The sequence below is a fragment of the Rosa rugosa genome, chromosome 2, assembly GCF_958449725.1.
Source record: "Rosa rugosa chromosome 2, drRosRugo1.1, whole genome shotgun sequence".
Classification (NCBI taxonomy): Eukaryota; Viridiplantae; Streptophyta; class Magnoliopsida; order Rosales; family Rosaceae; genus Rosa; species Rosa rugosa.
The window spans coordinates 58420813-58439309 of NC_084821.1; the positions used below are offsets into that span (position 1 = coordinate 58420813).

Below are 18497 nucleotides of genomic sequence, written 5' to 3' on the forward strand. Positions count from 1 at the left end.
AACAGTGATCATGAGCACACAATTCGCAACTAATTAATTTCGAACCATTTTCTTGACCAGTGATCAGAACATGCCATTATTCCACTATCAAAATTTAAAACAAATATGCAAAGATAGAAAAGCGAAAAAATCAAGAACATCAAGTTAGCATCATACTATCCTTGATTTGATTTATTATCTATAGCTACATTACATTACGATATTTAAAAGAAAGAACATACATGATTCTTGTTATTGTATCACAAGTTCTTTTCCCCATCAGAATCTTCTCTGCAAACAAGCTACTTTTAAAGCAATTGCCAGTGCTATTTTATCTTTGATGTTGCCAAAGAATTGAAAATAGGCATACCTCCATGACTTCTTTATGAGTAACGTGCCACAAACACCCCAAAAGCCTATGACAAACCCAAGGACCATGCTGATATAGAAACCAAGCTTTCCGTTATGATCTTCATCTTCACTGTCTCTTCCATGAATAGTTTGTTTTGTGATCGTGTCATCTCTGTTAAAAATGCTGATTGAGAATAAAAATTGCAGAGAATGATTCTCTATATTTTCATATATGTTTAGTAGAATGTGTTATAATTATATACAAAGGAAAAGAAAATTCTAGAGGCTGAGAATCATTCTATACAATCAGCCTATAATTACAACAAGATATGACAATATTAATTGCCAGATTTGTAACCTATCAATTACAATAAAATCCCAACAATTAGTCTCATGTAATCAAGCTAATAAATCAATTATATTCATTGTGACTTTCAATACTCCCCCTCAAGTTGGAGCATGAATGTCTAAAATGCCCAACTTGCGTGAATGTGAATGGAAAAGCGTAGCACCTAGGGGCTTGGTAAATATGTCTGCAACTTGTTGGGTAGATGGCGTATAGGCTGTTGCAATCACTCCCATTTGAATTCTTTCACGAACAACATGACAATCCATTTCAATGTGTTTAGTGCGCTCATGAAATACAGGATTTGCTGCTATATATAGAGCAGCTTGGTTGTCACAAACCAACCTTGCAGGTTCTGGATGATGTACCTGTAAATCTTGAAGAAGATATTTCAACCAAGTGAGCTCACAAGTAGCAGAGGCCATAGAACGATACTCTGCTTCTGCTGATGAGCGAGATACAACACTTTGTTTCTTGGATTTCCAAGAGATAAGAGAATCACCAAGGAAAACACAATAACCAGAAACTGATCTCCTTGTTGTGGGGCAACCACCCCAATCTGCATCACAATAACCTTTTAGCTTTAAAGAACTTTGTGATGGAAACAATAAACCCTGACCTGGTGTGCCTTTTAGATATCTTAAAACTCGTAATGCTACTTCAAAATGGGGTTTTCTAGGTTGATGCATGAATTGACTGAGGATATGAACTGAATATGTGATGTCAGGCCTTGTGACTGTGAGATAAATGAGACGACCAACCAACCTTCTATATCGTGAAGGGTCTTTGAGAATCTCTCCATCTGTTGCAGTCAATTTCAAGTTCTGATCCATAGGAAATTTTGCTGGACGTGCACCAAGTAAACCAGCATCATCAAGAAGATCAAGAGTATATTTTCTTTGGGAGATAGCAATGCCTTTCTTAGAACGAGCAACTTCCACACCAAGAAAATATTTCAAATTTCCAAGGTCTTTGATGCAAAAGTTGTTACTCAGGAAATTTTTGAGATTATGGATTGCAGATTCATCATTCCCTGTAATGATCATGTCGTCAACATAAATCAAAACAACTGTAAATGAATTTTCATGTAACCGAGTGAATAATGAATAATCTGCCCTTGATTGTCGAAACCCTGCATTTTGTAAGGCATGTGCAAATGTTGAAAACCAATTGCGAGATGCCTGTTTCAACCCATATAAAGATTTGTTGAGTCGACACACCATGTTCTCCCCCTGTCGACGTAGACCTGGAGGTGGGACCATGTAAACTTCTTCAACCAAGTCACCATGGAGGAATGCATTTTGAACATCAAGTTGGTGCAATGGCCAATTGCGAACGGAGGCAATAGTTAAGAGGCATCTGACAGTAGTAAGTTTGGCAACAGGAGCAAATGTCTCTTTATAATCTAGTCCTTCCTTCTGAGTATACCCTTTGGCAACTAAACGGGCTTTGTAGCGTTCAATGGAGCCATCAGAGTTGTATTTGATTTTGTACACCCACTTGCAACCAATGGCATTTTTTCCCGGGGGACCAAATGTTAAGTCAAAAGTTATACCAGATGTTGATTTTTCCAAAAATTGGGATGGTGCGGTAGATGGATGACCAAGACGACGATGCCACAAATCATGGGTAATAGAGACATTATGTGTTACGGGTGGTGGTTGGACTGCGGTGTTTTGGGACAAGTAGTACAAGCCATTGTGATGCTTCCCTATGCCAATCACCTTCTTCGTTGCCAAATCCTGTAAGACACAAAAATCTGGGTGAAAGAGGATAGTACAATGGAGTTGGCGAGTTAATTTGCTAACAGAAAGTAAATTGACTCGAAAGGATGGCACGCAAAGAACATTGTTAATAGGCAAATTTGAATTGAGTTCTATTGACCCAACAGAAGTGATACCTACGCTAGAACCATTGGGTAGGTTGACAAAAGAAGATTTTGATGATGATTTGTCAAAGAATTTGGGTGATGACACAATGTGGTCGGTTGCACCACTATCAATAATCCAATCTTGAGATTGTTGTGATAAAGAGCGAGCGGAATGACAAGATGGAAAGAATGTACCATTTTCTGTATCTGATTGAATTGGCTCGACCTCCATGAGATTCTTTATAGCTCCACATGTGCAAGGTGGAATATCATTGTTGAACACCAGTTCCTCCCAAATAGACTTCAACTTGGAAATAAGGGCACTTCTCGAAAGCTTTGAGTGATTCGCCATGTTGAATAGCTAAGATAATAGAATAACTTTCAAAAGGTGAAAATGTCTAGAGCAACCAAGATCGGAGCTCTGATACCATGTTAAAAATGCTGATTGAGAATAAAAATTGCAGAGAATGATTCTCTATATTTTCATATATGTTTAGTAGAATGTGTTATAATTATATACAAAGGAAAAGAAAATTCTAGAGGCTGAGAATCATTCTATACAATCAGCCTATAATTACAACAAGATATGACAATATTAATTGCCAGATTTGTAACCTATCAATTACAATAAAATCCCAACAATTAGTCTCATGTAATCAAGCTAATAAATCAATTATATTCATTGTGACTTTCAATAATCTCCCTGGCACTTGGTTGAAAGAGGAAAACCACAGAGTGATGGATTCCCTATGTAGGATGAATTATCCAATGTTTGAAGCTGGGGCCCTGAAGGAATTCTTCCAGAAAGGTTATTACAAGACAAGTTAAAGTGAGACAGTGAGGTCAAAGAAGAAAAGCTTTGGGGAATCTCTCCTGAAAGGTGGTTGTGTGAGAGATCAAGCGTTTCCAAGTTGCTTAAGTTGCTGAACTTCCATGGAATTTTTCCAATTAATTGGTTCCTGGACAAGTTCAAGGAAACCAATTCAACGAGAGAACTTATATCTTCAGGGATTTCACCTTCTAAATTATTAGATGAAAAATCAATGCTCATTACGAAATGTAAAGTATGATCAATGTCATATACAAGTTCTCTTCCTTTCATGCTAACAGTTGTTGACTCGTCGTAATTGTGAAAGTCATACCAGGTGGATACATCGTAGCGCAGAGTAGTCAAATTACTCAAACACATGGGAATAGTCTCTGAAATGTTGTTATGGCTTAGGTCTAGGATATGAAGGTATTGAAGATTGCACAACTGTTGGGGAATACTTCCACTTAAAAAGTTGAATCGCAATTGTAGAACTTGCAATTGAGATAGCTTTGACCCCATCCATACAGGTACGATTCCAGTGAGTTTGTTGCCACTAAAGTCAATATCAATCAAACGAGAGCAATTTTGCAAGGAAGAAGGAATTTCTCCCCCAAAAAGATTGTTGCTCATCTTCAAAACGTCAAGAGAACTTGGGATGCCCATTGAACTTGGAATTTTACCAGAGAGATTGTTGTTTGAGACATCCACGACAACTATTTGGCTCCACAGACTCCATTCTTGAGGGAACTCTCCAGAAAACTGATTGTTTCTTAGAGAAAGAATTCCCATATGTTGCAATTGGCAAATTGAAGGTGGAATACTTCCTTTCAAATGATTATCAGAAAGATACAACTCTTGTAACAGAGGTGCATTAGTGGGCAAAAGCTGCTGGAGTGTGCCTTCAAATTGACTATGACGCAAATCTATGACAGTTATTTTCGGAAACTTGAATTGGAAGGGAAGTTTTCCGCCAATGTCATTGTTAGGTAAATGCAAGGATTCAACCTGTGAAGATATCTTCAAGAGCCATTCCTCAGGTATTCGATCAGAAATTCCAGTATTATCAAGCAGGACATCAACTAGTTGAGTTTGAGATCGAATCCATACCGGAAACGCAGGACCCACTCTGCAGTTTTGAATGTAAACTTCGCGGAGGTTGAATGGGGGAACCCAGTCATCAGTCGCATTGAAAATGAGGGATGATGACAAAGCAGGTCTGTCTGGGCCTATTCGAAATGTCTCCAATCTCGTGAGGTTTATGAAATGCGCTTCCGTTAGAATTCCTTTCCATGGATTCCCAGACAGATCTAGGTAGACTAGCTGAGAGAGTTGTCCCAAACCTTGAGGAATAATGGAACCGTTCATACGATTATAAGAGAGATCCAATGTTTCCAAGGATGATAAGTGTCGGAAAGATTCTGGAAAAGATCCAGAAAAAGAGTTGAAACGGAGGTCAAGTGTTTTCAAGGATGATAGGTGTCGAAAAGATTCTGGAAATGATCCAGAAAAAGAGTTGGAACTGAGGTCAAGATGCTGCAATTCACTTACCATCCCCCCATTATCTCGACAATTTGAGAAACCACTCAAAATCTCTTGAAGACCTCCGCTAAATTTGTTCCCCCTGAGATTTAACATCTTTAGCTTGCACAGATGTCCAATAACTTGAGGAATTTGACCTTGGAGATACATACCAGATAAGTCTAGGTGTTCGAGGGATTTGAGGCTAGTAAGATTTAAAAGCCATGTGGGGAATGCAGAATTAATAACATTGGAAGACATATCAAGGACCAAAAGTGATGTGAAGTTAATTGCGGGCAGGGAGAGTGGAAGCTGGTTTCCATCAATTTGACAATCAGACAAATGCAACTCTAAGAGTGAAGGAAGCATGTTGACATCATGTAGCCAACTTACTCCTGTGCTGCTAAGGTTCACACCTCTAAGATTGAGATATTTTAAGGAAGATAGATGAGAAAGCCAATTCAAGTTTTTGGAAGAAACACCATTGTGATAGGCATAACCCTTGAGGTCCAAATAGTTCAAGTTTGAGAGGTTACCAAGGGAAGAGGGAATCTCTCCTCCAAAGTCGGAATATGAGAGATTGAGATACCTCAAACTCTTAAGCTGCCCAATAAACTTGGGGATGTGAACGAATTGAAAATCGTTCTGGCTTAGATCTAAGTGAGATAAATGTTTCAAGCCAAGCAAAGAAGGATTCATCTTACCCACTAAAACGGACTGGTTATACTTAGTGTAGTTCCAATCTTCATAGTGGGTATCTGAATATGTATTTCGGAGGTCCATCTTTTCAACATGACCAGTTCGGTTGTTGCATGAAATCCCTTGCCATTGACAGCATGCATGACCCACCCAAGAAGAAAGTCTGTCAGAAGGCCTGCCAGAACGATCGGCGAGATCATGTTTGAAGTTGAGAAGAGCTTGCCTCTCTTCTTCGAAGCATGAACCTGGAACTCCATGCCCCGAACCTGAAGAAGCTAAAAATAGGAAGAGCAAAAGGTGAAGAATGAGGTGAGAGATCGGGTTCAAGTTAACCATAATTTGATGTTGTTTTTGTTGTAAGGGATAGTTGGGTACTGATCAAGCACGATAAGTGATCAAATTAAATAAGAAGCTAGAGACGCGTAAAATTAATAATGTACTGGCTCACTAGGGTAGGGGACCTGCTTTTTCTTTTTGACTTGATTTTTCTTTAAGTCTCAATATCTTGCTCCAACCCTTAATTTGGGTTATAAAATTCTCACCATACTATTCAATAATTGACTACTAAATTGTCGGGTTGAATAACACGTTTTACACGCCAACTTAAAGCATTTGATAGTTTTAGTGTTGGGCTAGCAACCAGTTACCGAATGCTATATATATGCGCCATAAATTATTTAATTACATTTTTTAATTTAAAAAGTAATATCATATTTAGGTCTAGATAGTAAGTTATAGAGATTGTAATGGAGAACTTGTTGAAATTTTTATTTTTATTTTATTGTTATAAAAAATTATAGAAATTTTAACTTTTTTTTTTAAATGGATAAAAATTTTAACTTTTGAATCTCTATAATAAGAAAATTTTAGGAAAGTTGTTGGACATGCTTTTAATGATTTGATAAAAAAAATTTGTAAAAACAAAAACCAAAATGGTGTTGGCATGTGTTCAATGAGAAGTTTGGATTGAGTCCAAAACAATGTACATGGAAAACCCAAACTTTGGTTGGACCTTTGGAGTTTGGACTCAACTACGTACGAGTTTAAAACCCACAAAAATAGTAATTCTTTGATCAACTAACCATTAAAATTGCATGTAAAGAAGAAAGGTTGAGGATAGAATTAACCCGTAATTCTACCCAGAACACACATTCCCAATGCAACGAACCCTGTAAAAGATTTCAGCTCCTCACTCTAGTGGAGCGATGATGATGACGAGTTCGCAAATGCTCCAGGTGGCGCCACTCGCATCACACGCTTACTCCTCCTCATCTTCTTCTTCGTCCCAAACCCTCCCAGTCTGGTTCAACCATTGCCATTGCCACCCTTCACGGCCTCAGCTCACTCTCCGCCACCGCCCAAGGTCCACAATACTACTCGCCGGAAACCCAGATAGGAAGTTGCAAGTTTCATCGTCTCCGTCGTCATCTTGGACTACCCAACAAGACCAGGACGATGAAGAAGATGAAGAAGATGAAGACGATGACCAAGAAGAAGAAGAAGAAAGTGACCCTACTCCTGACGACCTCGAATACATCAGCCAAATCAAAAGGGTATGCTGCTTTAGTTCATAGATTCATGGGTTTCTTTTCACTTGGCCCTGAAACTCACTCTTGTTGTTGATAGGTGTTAGAGCTTCTTAAGAACAACAGAGACATGATATTCAATGAGGTATAATACAGTTTTTTGAGCATTTCTTTGTTCTATTTCTTTACTACTTGATTTTCTCAATCTCGATTGACTTTGCAATGTTGTGGATCAATATGAAGGTTAAGCTTACTATTGCGATTGAGGACATAAGAGAAGTTGAGCGGAGGAGACTCCTTGGCATTGAGGATCCCGATGCTCCGACCAGAGAAGAGTTGGCTGCTGTTCTTGAAGAAGTAAGTCCTACCTTTTAAATTCCTATGCTTTGTGCTCATTGTAAGCGAATTTAGAATGCCATGATTCATGAAACTGCCAAATTACCGCATGTGTGGATGTTTTTGGTTACAATGATATCATTACATTTCACACTATTGTCTTATACAATCAAAGAATACATGAAGCTAGGATCAAATGGTTGGTGGAATCTAGTCCAACTACACAAATTGGGTACACGTAGTCCGAACAGTGGGCGGGGGGTAGTTTTAGAGACATTCTTCAGTACATGCATGTTTGGCATTTGTTATTCATCAATTAATTTCACTATGGATTGTAGTTAGTCAAACAAGTATCCATTTTTCTCTGCTGGGGGGTCGTATTATATCAATAATTAAGGAAGCAATGTATAAAGAATGAGCAGAACTAGAATATTAGTAGCTTATAATGCATTTCAATTCTCAAAAGAATTCATCAGACCTATGATAATTGCTATAACATGGAGTAGTGGTTATCATTGCTCAATCTTGACTTTGATAAATTCTCTGTCATCACTCAGTTTTTATATTGAACTTTCTTGTTGTGAAATATTGTTCTCAGCTGTGCCTTGTTTATGTAAAGTTCAATTATAGCTTCTGGATGAGTGGAAGAAAGAGTTCCTACTGATAACTGTATTATAAAAGCTTTGTGGTCTTGAGTATGATGAAGAAAGATGATTTTATAGTATATTATTTTATTATTAGTAACCAAAGTTGAATTTGTATGCTAGTAATTGCTCTTCGTTTTGATGTCTAGTCTTTTTGGCAGAAGAAGGATACCTTGTCTTTGAGATTCATGAGATGTTGAAAATTGAAATGAGAAAATCTATTTATAATGCCCTTAATATGTGATTGCTGATATAGGTGCATGAGGGGAAAATCCCCAAAAATCGACTTGCACTTAAACTGCTAGCTGAGGAAATGAATCGATGGCCCAATCTAGAGGTATTATTGTAACTTGAATTGATTTTAGATATGATACTTTTTGTCTGTAATCTGTAGACACTTTTTTAAGGTTTCGATTTTTTGGTTGTGACTTCTCCTTGTTTGTCCTAATGGTCCACTCTTTTACTCTGGGAAAGACTTGTGATACTGCCAAATCAAAATAAATCTGTCTGAAAAATTATACAATTTTTTTTTTATCTTAGTCAACATGTTAGAACTCATGCGATGAAGATTTCCTGCTGAACTCCTCAATTGAAATGTTTTTTTCAATGCTCGTTACAGAATCTCAGAAAACACAGAACAGATGACATTTTACTTTCACCATAGACTTTTCATGAGATGGCTCACCACCGTACTCTTTCATAATTATCTGTCCAACTCTGGGTATCAAATTTCTCATTTGTTTTAAATTTTGTCATTCTGTAGGTTCAGATTAAACCAGCAAAGAAAAAGCCGGGAAAATCACTATATGCAAGAGTCACAGACACCGGTATTGATCTGAAAGAGGCTGCTAAGAGACTGAACATTGATTGGGATACAGCTGCAGAGATTGACGATGCTGATGTTAAGGATGAGTCAGATGTGCCTTCAGTTGTGGTTTGTTTCTTTGGCTTTCTCACGATGAATTGGTGTTTTTAATCATGTTCCTGCAATTATCAGATTAAGAAGAATATGGAATAATGAATACACTATTACACATATATAGCTAATTATGTTCTGGTTTACAGTAATAATGTAAAAAGGAAAAACAAAAGAATAATTTACCATTGTTGTAAGTAATGTTTAGAATTTGAAATAGAAGTAGATTACTATGATACCTTCTTGATTTAGTTCATTCAAGAACAGCTCATCAGTACTTTTTAGCCTGTGCAATATGAATGCTGATTAAAGTTTAATTACACATTAAGTACTCATTAACTCAGAGCTTAATGTTGTAAATGCTTTTCTGGTTTAGCTAATCCTTGGTTCTTAAGACATTTTATTATCTTGCAGGGCTACGGAGCACTGTACTTAGTCACACTTTTTCCAGTCATTATCGGTGTATCAGTGGTATTAATTTTATTTTACAATTCACTCCAGTAGAAATCTTGTCTAAATGCCATATATATTTCAATTAAAAAAATATCTATGCCTTGCAATATATTGAATATAGTGTTATTGTCATGTTCCTATGCTTTTACACAAGTTTTTATATCCTAATAATGATGCTAATGTCATGTTTCTGTAATATTATGGTACACTGCCATCAACCATTTGCTTTGTTTATTCTGCATATATTCCTGTATTGCTTGCATGTATGAATCTTATATAGTTCTGACGCAAGCATATCAACAAGCTTGATACTCCATCCTAAACTCTTAGGATGATTATCCCCTTCTCTGATATTTAGGAACTCAATTTGAATAATTTACTCCTTTTTTGTTCAAGTCAACTTCTTCGTAGGGATTAAAGAATAGATTAGAGTTATTTTAAGGAGAGAACATGGTTATCACTACTAGATGTGGTACTTGGGAATATGCTGCACACGTCTAAACCATAAGCCTGTTTTACCTCTTCCTTAAGTAGTCCAATCCCAAACCATCTTCCTCCTCAGGATTTCTGCTTTTTCTATACCATGGGAGATCCAGTTTCAGATGAAATGCTTCATATCTCAAGCTATGGCATTCGGAACACAACGATGGAAAAGCAGATTTCTGTGGATCCAATATCATTGAACAGAGAATTGAGTGATAATCCAGTGCAGACTGTTGTTACTACTCCAAAGCCAAAAGGACCGAACCAACTGCCGCCCCTATTGCCTCCTACAAATTCCAAGTTTTTAAGCTTAAGTCTGCCAAGTTCAGCCGCCTCATCACCACGATTTGGCGCCTCATTGTTGAAGAAGAAATGGAAGAATGAAAGGCAAGTATCTCCCCAGCAAGTTGAGGACGTGAACCACCTCCACTCTGCATCCTACAACCCGCTTCCTCTGCAACAAGAACAATTTCGACGGACCAAGTCGTGCGGTGAAGGAAGAGAATATGCTCCTGATGACTTTGATCTTTGGCTGATTCAACCAAATGCCATTGAAATTGTCAACAAAGCATATACCAATTACACTAGCTTCTCCAAAACTGAAGTCAACAGAGCTGTGCATAAAAATGGCAAGAACAATGATCCAAGTGATGATATCGATGAGTTCAAATGTGGAGCTCTCTGCCTTTACCTTCCTGGCTTCGGCAGCAAGGCAAAGCCAGTGAGAGCAAGAAAGGGAGAATCCGAACTGCAAAATCAAAATGTCATCTCTAGATCAGTTTCCTTGGAAAAATTTGAGTGTGGTTCTTGGGCTTCTCAAGTTATGGTAAGTGGCAATTTAGAGGACTCCATGGGTCACTTTGATCTGCCTCTGGAGTTAATAAGAGGCAATGTAAATGATGCACATTCACCAGTTACTACAGGTTTCCTCTTTGACAAGGATATAAAAGGAGTCCTGAAGAATGGCTCAGCCAGAACATCAGCAGCTAGAAAATCATATGAATCGCCGCGCCACGTTCGGTTTTCGACATCATCTCCCAAATCTTACCCTGCCTCACCAGGTTCTTGCATCACGCCTCGCTTGCGCAAAGCTAGAGAGGATTTCAATGCTTTCTTAGAAGCACAGAGTGCATGACTATATGGCCTTTGCTATATTTGATCAAGTTTTGATGAATGTACTTTGCATTTTGTAAAATAATGCAAACTACTGAGCCTGTTTTGTTATTATTTTGTGATCCTACTCTCTGCTCATGGATCGGAACTGGGCATCAACCTGAAGAGCTTTGGATTGGGCTGAGCTTAAGAATATTGGGCCATTCCTTATCCCACTAAGCCTCAAAAACCTGCCAACTCTGTGCAACTAAGCCTCAAAAACTACTGAAACTGCCCAACAGGCTTGGGCGGAGGAAAAAACGCCTTCTTTGGATTCCAAGGTGTGGCATTAATCTAATTAGTTGAATAATCCATAATCGTGTTGCGTTCAAGCTGACGCATAAGATTGAGCTTTTCGTAAGATGATTTTAGGGGAGTAAAATTTACACTCTTAATTTTGTAGGATTTTTCATTTTTCAAATTTGCAATTCACAATTGCGTTATTTAAACATATTTTGTAATACTTTATCGATTATGTAAGTACTTAATGTGTATCGTGTTGAAGGGGAAAATTATGAAATACCCTTATGGGGCTAGCACGTGATCAGGTGAATTTGGTTAAACTTCTGGAATGAGCTATTAGTAAATTGATAAAAAAAAATAGAAAAAATATACTTTATTAAAAATGGAAAGTTATGAAATAAATTGGTAAATATGAGTAAACTTAAGAGACAATTAGTTATTCCGTTTATTTGTTTACAGATTATATTAATCAATCAAAACTTCTATTAAATTAGATCATAATAATTGTGCAATGTATCAAAACTGATCATAATTGAGTAATGTAACGATCATGTGCATAAAAGTCTTGGCCGAGGCTGCCCTAGCCAAAGAGAAAGAGGGGGCCTGGACTTTGTTTATTGGAACAATTGGACCCCTAATACTTACCAAATTTCAATCATTACTAGCAACGTGTGCATTGCAAATTTGCAAGTGACACCGACGGACCTTGCTTTGGCTACGAAACTTCTTCTAAAAAAATCGTCAACTACATGATCAAGATTTGGACATTTTGTATTTTTCCAAATTTAACCAGGGAAGATTTGCAGACAAGAGTGACAGGCCAACACGAATTGGGACATACATGGTAAACCATGCTTTTGAACATGATCCCTTCATGTGACGTGTGGGCACTATTTTTGACCTTGAACAAACTTGGATTAGCCCGTCGACTATCAATTCCTTACTCTTTTACAAACAAAAAAAATTCCTTACTCTTTTTTTTTTTTTTTCTCTCCAATCAATTCATCGTAGCTTTAGAAATAAAGAGATTTATGTACACTTCCTTATCGAGACCGAAAGTGTAAGCAAACAATTAATCTTTCGGTAGTCAAAATATCAAACGTTTTACTTGAACAGTCAATATGTACATGTTTTTCAAAATTTTAATCTTTAAACGCTAAGGAGGGACATGAGAGGTGAAGGGAGGAGAAATATGTTGTCTTCAAGGACATGTATGTGTTTGACCAAAAAAAAAAAAAAAGGACATGTATGTGAATCACTGAATTGATACTTATCGGACTAATCCGTAAATGTCCCACAGAAATAATCACTACTTCAGTAATTTCAAATATTATATATTTTTATTGTAAACATACGCGATACGCCTAAACAACCTAAAACCGTGAAAGAAATTAGAAATGTGAATTTATACTCCATGAACTCTTATATTAGCACAGTTGACAATGCAACACTTTCTCTCAAGATTCTTAATTTCAGTTATACGTGAAATGTTGAATAACGTGCGTATAATACCTTTCAAGTAAAATTGAGCTAGTCTCAATACTTGGCTTTGAAACCTAAACTCGAGCGCCTTTGCCTCTCTCTCGGAACCCTAACAGAACTCTTGGCAATTAGTCTTGGGCCGATCGTTTTCTAAAAAAAGAAAAACAAAAAATGTGGGATAGTAGTGATAATAATACAAATGGGAAGTTGAAAGCGCAGCAGCCAGTGCCAGCTGCATGGCAACGCAAACCTCCACCGCTAGGGCGGCCGGTGTTGGCACCCAATTATTCACCAAACGCGCTACGCATAGCCAGCCAAAACCCCTTTTATCATCTTCTGTATTTTTAAACCTAAACTCAGACAACACAGAAAATCTAATACGATTATACGAAAGCAATACTAACAAACAGTAACATATGTATAACACCCTTTTTCTCTAGCTAGCTTACAGCCTCACACGGCCTCTTTCTCACATGGAAGCAATCAACCCACATGTTTTTCCAAATAATGGGTCTCTCTTATTGTATTTCTTTCCATTAATAATTTACATAGAAAAATAATATTCTCGAGCAACAGTTTCTGGCAAGCTATCCCCTTAATCATCACATTAGCCTCTTGATTAGGAGGCAATTAAGTCTGCAAAGAATCATTAATAATATATAATGCCAGAGAGTCTGCAAAGAACTGGGTCTGGGTTTTCTTGTACTTTGTGAAAAGAAAGAGGCAGAGTGATGCAGAAGCAACCTACCTCAGAAAACCTAACACTCAGACACACACTTCACTTCAGCAAGTAAAACCCAATTTGCCTCATAAAGCCAATGATCCCCTCTCCTCCACCAGATGGGAAAGTAATAAATCCTTATGTTAATGTTACAGACCACCATTTATTAGAAAGCTTCAAAGGCATGAGCTGCTACATCAAACCTAGATCATTTTAGGTCATATTCATCACTGGGGTCACCAAACCGACCCACCACCCATTATTTTTCGGGTTGTCACCCTCTAAATCGGCCACATTCTCATACAATCTTGGACCGACTCATATTGTGAAGCATATGCTCTCAGAGAGTCTCAGATTATATAATATATATAGCATTAATATTTCTTCATGGCGAGGATGACCAATTGGCAGTCTCTCCTTCGTTGGCTTCTTCACGGGTCCTTGCCTGCTTGTTTTTATTTTTCAAACGAAACGGCTTAAAGTCCCTCCTCACGACTGCTATCGTTGTCTTTGTTTATATTTTAGTGTAAGGTCCTAACTCGAAACCACCAAGTTTCGGAGACTTGTCATCCGAGTAATGAGATGAATTTGCATATTAAGTTACGTAAATTTACCCAATTACGCTAATTATGTCATATTTGAATCTTCAAGCACTCTCTCGTACCCTCTTGTTTTTTTTTTTTTTGATCATGTCGTACCCTCTTGTTGAACTCCTAACTTTTTCAATACAATTTGCCTCTATAGCTAAACATCTTCAAATAAATTATAAATGGACCTATTATTTTGTCTCCACATCTTGCTCTAATTTTACTAGTTTGCATAAAATATGCCCAAAACCACTAATGTGCAAACAAAATTTCAACTAATAATGATCCGATAACAAATAATACGTCAAACTGATTAATAAACTCTTTTATTAGAGCCTGAAAATAGGTACATCATTATCAAACACCAACAGGGTTACAAGAGCCACAGTTGTCCCGTTAGGTGATGATTAAAGAGTGGTGTGGGGAAACTGAAAATGAAAGGTAAAAGAAAGCAGAGTCTGAAAGACATGCCAGGGAATACTCTATAAACAAGAGGACAGTTTTTATCTAAACCATTGTTGATTCATTCTTTGATTTCCTTACTTTCAGTCCATGTGTTAGATTAGTTAAAAGGATGAGACATATCACCCACCAGCTCTTTTTGACTTCTTCCATAGATATTAGATAAAGCCCAACTCTTTGTGAACTTTGCATTATTCCAAAGCTTAATATACATCAAAATTCATATACAGTACAGCTTTAAGATAAATCTTTCAGGGCTGCACAAAACCAAAGTTCATTTCAGAAAATGTGATGCTTGGAAATGTAAAAAGCCCCAGGTATAACATTCTGGAAATCTTTTTCTAAGTTAATGGATAATTGGATATAAAAGCAAAGCATAAATAAATCCAAGAGGACAAAAATAAAAAGTGACGAGGAGTAGCAAATTTAAAGGAAAAGTAGCTATGAAAAGCACTTTTTGCCACCAAAGCCACCTTCAATTGCCTCAGTGCTGGTGGTGGTCCTTAAAATTCCTACCGACTATTCAATCTAGCAATGAATTTGATTAATCATTCACCATAATTTATTGTCAAGTTAAACAAATAAATAAAGAATTAGAATAAGAACACCTCTAATTATTTTTCTCAAAACCATAGTGATCATATTCATATACCAACCTGTAACTTATACCTTTACTAAAAACTATAATACAAGGAAGAACCCCCCCCCCAAAAGAATTTCTCTACAGCAACTATAAATTAAAGATTCACATATCAAAAAAAAAAAAAAAAAAAAAACAGAGAGAGAGTACTGAGAAAAAACTGGGAAGATGATGTTCTGTTCTGTTCTATCATTGCCTAGTCTGTTGTAACCTGGATCCAATCATTCTTTGCTCAAATCTCTTCACAGCCCCTGCAACATCTCTCATGGTTGTGTCCATAACATAAGGGACTTTGTCAAGGTAGATCTGTGTGTCATTGATCAGCTTCTTACAAGGCTCACGCCTGTCTGCAATGGTACCGTGGTAATGGAAATATTTGATCCTGTTCTCAGTTTTGTGCGTCGTCTTCCCAGCTAGGTTCTGCGACATGTGCACCCCGGTGCCATACACATTGCGCGGTCGCACCGCGTATTTTCGGTCTCTTCTTATGCCTTTCTTCACATCCTTGAACACAAGTTTCTCAAACCCCCATTTTCTGCACCATCAAAAATGTAAAACACATTAGCATGTGAGCAGAAGAAGATGAACACTAAAGAATATGCTGAAGTCATAAATTGACAATTTTAGAGCCTAATTTTCAACACTTCACATGGTTATTGGAATTGGAAACTTCTTGTGACTAACATCTATACTGGAATCCAGATCTGATCACAAAAATAATCATATGTCCCAACAAATCAGTCCTAATCTTCCAATACGGTATTTCATTTTTATTTTTCTTTGGTCAGCATCAGCATCAGTCTTAATCTCAACTCAACTTAAATAATCAAACAACATACACTATTTCTTTTTGTTTTTCTCCCTACTCATTTCACTACGCCCAATTTTTCATTTCCATAAACAACATCTTTGATCGTTGTAAATTCATCTTGAATAAGAAAGGAAAGCTGGCAATTGAAATCACTTCAAATAGAGATCTAACAACTCAAGTTCACAACATCTTCACACCTTTTCCTCGACCAAATAATATCATTCTGATCATTCTCACTGTTCTTGTATCTTATAAAGGAAAAGTAACATCTATTATTGAAGATTGGTTCTGATGCTTCTCATAAAAAAGTGACACTTGCAGAAAGATGGGTAATTATACTATTAATAAGGCCCTAACCAACAATAAGAAACACCCACTTGAGAACAAAGTTCAACCCACTACAACTTGCCCAAGTAAAATTAAGCAAAGCAGGAATCTTCAATAAATGCAGAAGAATGTGCCCAAAAAAAAATTACAAAATAAATTTTTAAAACATGAAAATGCAAAAAGTTCCAAGACACAACCGCCATAAGAAACAATGACCCTAAAGTGATCTACAGAAACCCCATAATGCTGCTTCAATCATATTCATGCCAGTAAGAATCCAATGCTCACCAATTAATTGAGAAACTTTGATCACCAACAATGGAATGAGATTGTTAAACTAACATGGATAGGTCAATTCACTCAAATCAATTTGATGTAATGAAGATATCCCACATGTCAAAATCTGATTCTGAGTAATTCTATACTAACTATGATCACAAATTTGAGTATTTGACATACCCAATTTCAGAAAAAGCAAAAGGAACATAAAATTTCAGGGTGTGTGATGATGTATGTACCTGTGAGTTTTGTGATAATCTTCAATGCGGCAGAGCTTGTTGCTCATTGGCATCTGTTCAATGGTGAACTGTGAATACTCAGCCAGAGAATCCAGAACAGTTTTGAGGGTGCTCTTGGGAGGCATATAGATATACTCATCCACATCAAAAAAGAACATCCACTTTGCCATGAACTTATACCTATGCAAACAATCATTCACCACCATGAACTGGTTGTGATAGTACCCATCAAACCTCTCCTGGTCTCTTATATCGTGCAAGGTCACGTACCCCAACTCCATCCATGGCTTCAAAACCTCCAAAACCTCCTCATGAATCCCACCAGCATCATGAATCACAAAATGAGATCTGGGTCCAAACAGCCTCACATGGTAAGCAATCCACTCCCTCACTCTCTGAGGACTCAAATTCCCATATAAAGATGACCCACAATAAAAATAATCATATTTAGGCTTGGAAGTGAAGATTGAAGGGTCTAAGCTTCCTGGGTTTTCTGTCAAGGCCTCAATCTCGTCGGTGACGTTCAAGTTCCGGTCACCGCCGCCGCCGGTGGAGGCGAGAAGGACCAACTTGCCGCCGGAGTTATCGGAATTAACGGGCTGAGAAAATGTGCAGTTAACCACCACAACGGTGTAAACTCGGCCGTAGCCCCAGTCCGGTAGGATCTTGTATCCGACGGCGGAGACGGTGGCGGAGGAGTTGACGGTGGGGATCCACTGGCATTCGTACGTCGGATTTGAGTACACGTGGAGAGGCTTCGACGCTAAACCCATTATAGCAAAAGTGTTCATTCCTCCTCTGTAAGCTCCCATGTTGATATAGCTATAAGCCGCCGAGCCGTGCGGGTTAAACACGCGTTTTATTATTCCGTTGCTCAGAACCTCCTCCGTCGGCGGCGGTGGAGGAGGAGGCGGAGGAGACGGAAGCGGCGGCGGTGAAGCAGAAGCAGCAGCAGCAGCTGAAATATCAACATTAGTTACAATACTATCTTCTTGTTGCTGGGCCGGGGATTGGGCCTGCTGGGGCTGGGCCGGAGTGAGGACCCGGGAGATGCAGACCCTTAGGTCGGAGGTGGAGATGGTGAAGCGGGAAGGGATGAACTGGAGGAGGGTGGCGAGAGTGCAGAGGATGAGGAGAGCTGTTAGCAGCAGCTTCAGCTCGGCTGTGTAGTTCCATGCTATGCCGACGTAGAGCTTCTTCTCTTCTTTCTGCTTCTCTTTGGCCATTGATAATGTGTGTAGAGAGCTTCTACGGCTCTGAAGAAGGGTGAGGAGGAGGTATGGGCGAAAAGTGGTGAGAACTAGAGAGATGAAATTCTCGCTAGTGTGGGGTGTCTCTGTTTTTGGAGTATTTTATATAATGTTGGAGGAAAGTATATATATGAATCTTTTTGGGTTTTACTGGGGGAGGAATTGTGGGTGTGAAATTGTGATTATTAGTTTACGGGATTAACTGGACAAGGACTGATTTAACTAAGAACGCGGAGGAGGAGGAAAGTGAACAGTTCTGCTGCTTTGGGTTTATACTGGGGTTGGATTTTTTTTTTTTTTTAATCGGAATGAGGTAGCTTGCCAATTCGATTACGAGTTAGTATTGGTCAGAGACTGAGATTTGCGAAGATA

At 38.0% G+C, this 18497-nt stretch overlaps 4 protein-coding genes across 5 annotated transcripts; 2 read left to right on the plus strand and 2 right to left on the minus strand.

Annotated features, from left to right (window-relative positions):
- Positions 1 to 30: 30 nt before the first annotated feature.
- On the minus strand, positions 31 to 5935 carry LOC133728800 (receptor-like protein EIX2). Its single transcript, XM_062156239.1, has 2 exons — positions 3244 to 5935; positions 31 to 498 (listed from the first exon to the last, which is right to left on the minus strand). The coding sequence occupies exons 1-2, from the start codon at positions 5908 to 5910 to the stop codon at positions 259 to 261; spliced, it is 2907 nt and encodes a 968-aa protein (XP_062012223.1). The 5' UTR covers positions 5911 to 5935; the 3' UTR covers positions 31 to 258.
- A 719-nt stretch (positions 5936 to 6654) lies between these two features.
- Positions 6655 to 9558, plus strand: LOC133728803 (ycf3-interacting protein 1, chloroplastic). 2 transcript variants are annotated; one of them, XM_062156241.1, is made up of 6 exons: positions 6658 to 7127; positions 7201 to 7245; positions 7344 to 7457; positions 8337 to 8417; positions 8844 to 9014; positions 9411 to 9558. In XM_062156241.1, exons 1-6 carry the CDS (start codon positions 6780 to 6782, stop codon positions 9498 to 9500), a joined length of 849 nt encoding a protein of 282 aa, XP_062012225.1. In that variant the 5' UTR covers positions 6658 to 6779; the 3' UTR covers positions 9501 to 9558. The 2 variants fall into 2 exon arrangements, with proteins under 2 accessions (XP_062012226.1, XP_062012225.1); XM_062156242.1 differs by lacking the exon at positions 8337 to 8417 and having other exon boundaries at positions 6655 to 7127.
- Positions 9559 to 9699: 141 nt separating this feature from the next.
- LOC133728801 (uncharacterized) lies at positions 9700 to 11350 on the plus strand. The gene has a single exon (XM_062156240.1). It carries the CDS (start codon positions 10033 to 10035, stop codon positions 11065 to 11067), a length of 1035 nt encoding a protein of 344 aa, XP_062012224.1. The 5' UTR covers positions 9700 to 10032; the 3' UTR covers positions 11068 to 11350.
- A 3815-nt stretch (positions 11351 to 15165) lies between these two features.
- Positions 15166 to 18228, minus strand: LOC133728805 (galactan beta-1,4-galactosyltransferase GALS3). The gene is made up of 2 exons (XM_062156244.1): positions 16876 to 18228; positions 15166 to 15754 (listed from the first exon to the last, which is right to left on the minus strand). The coding sequence occupies exons 1-2, from the start codon at positions 18099 to 18101 to the stop codon at positions 15409 to 15411; spliced, it is 1572 nt and encodes a 523-aa protein (XP_062012228.1). The 5' UTR covers positions 18102 to 18228; the 3' UTR covers positions 15166 to 15408.
- Positions 18229 to 18497: the final 269 nt, after the last annotated feature.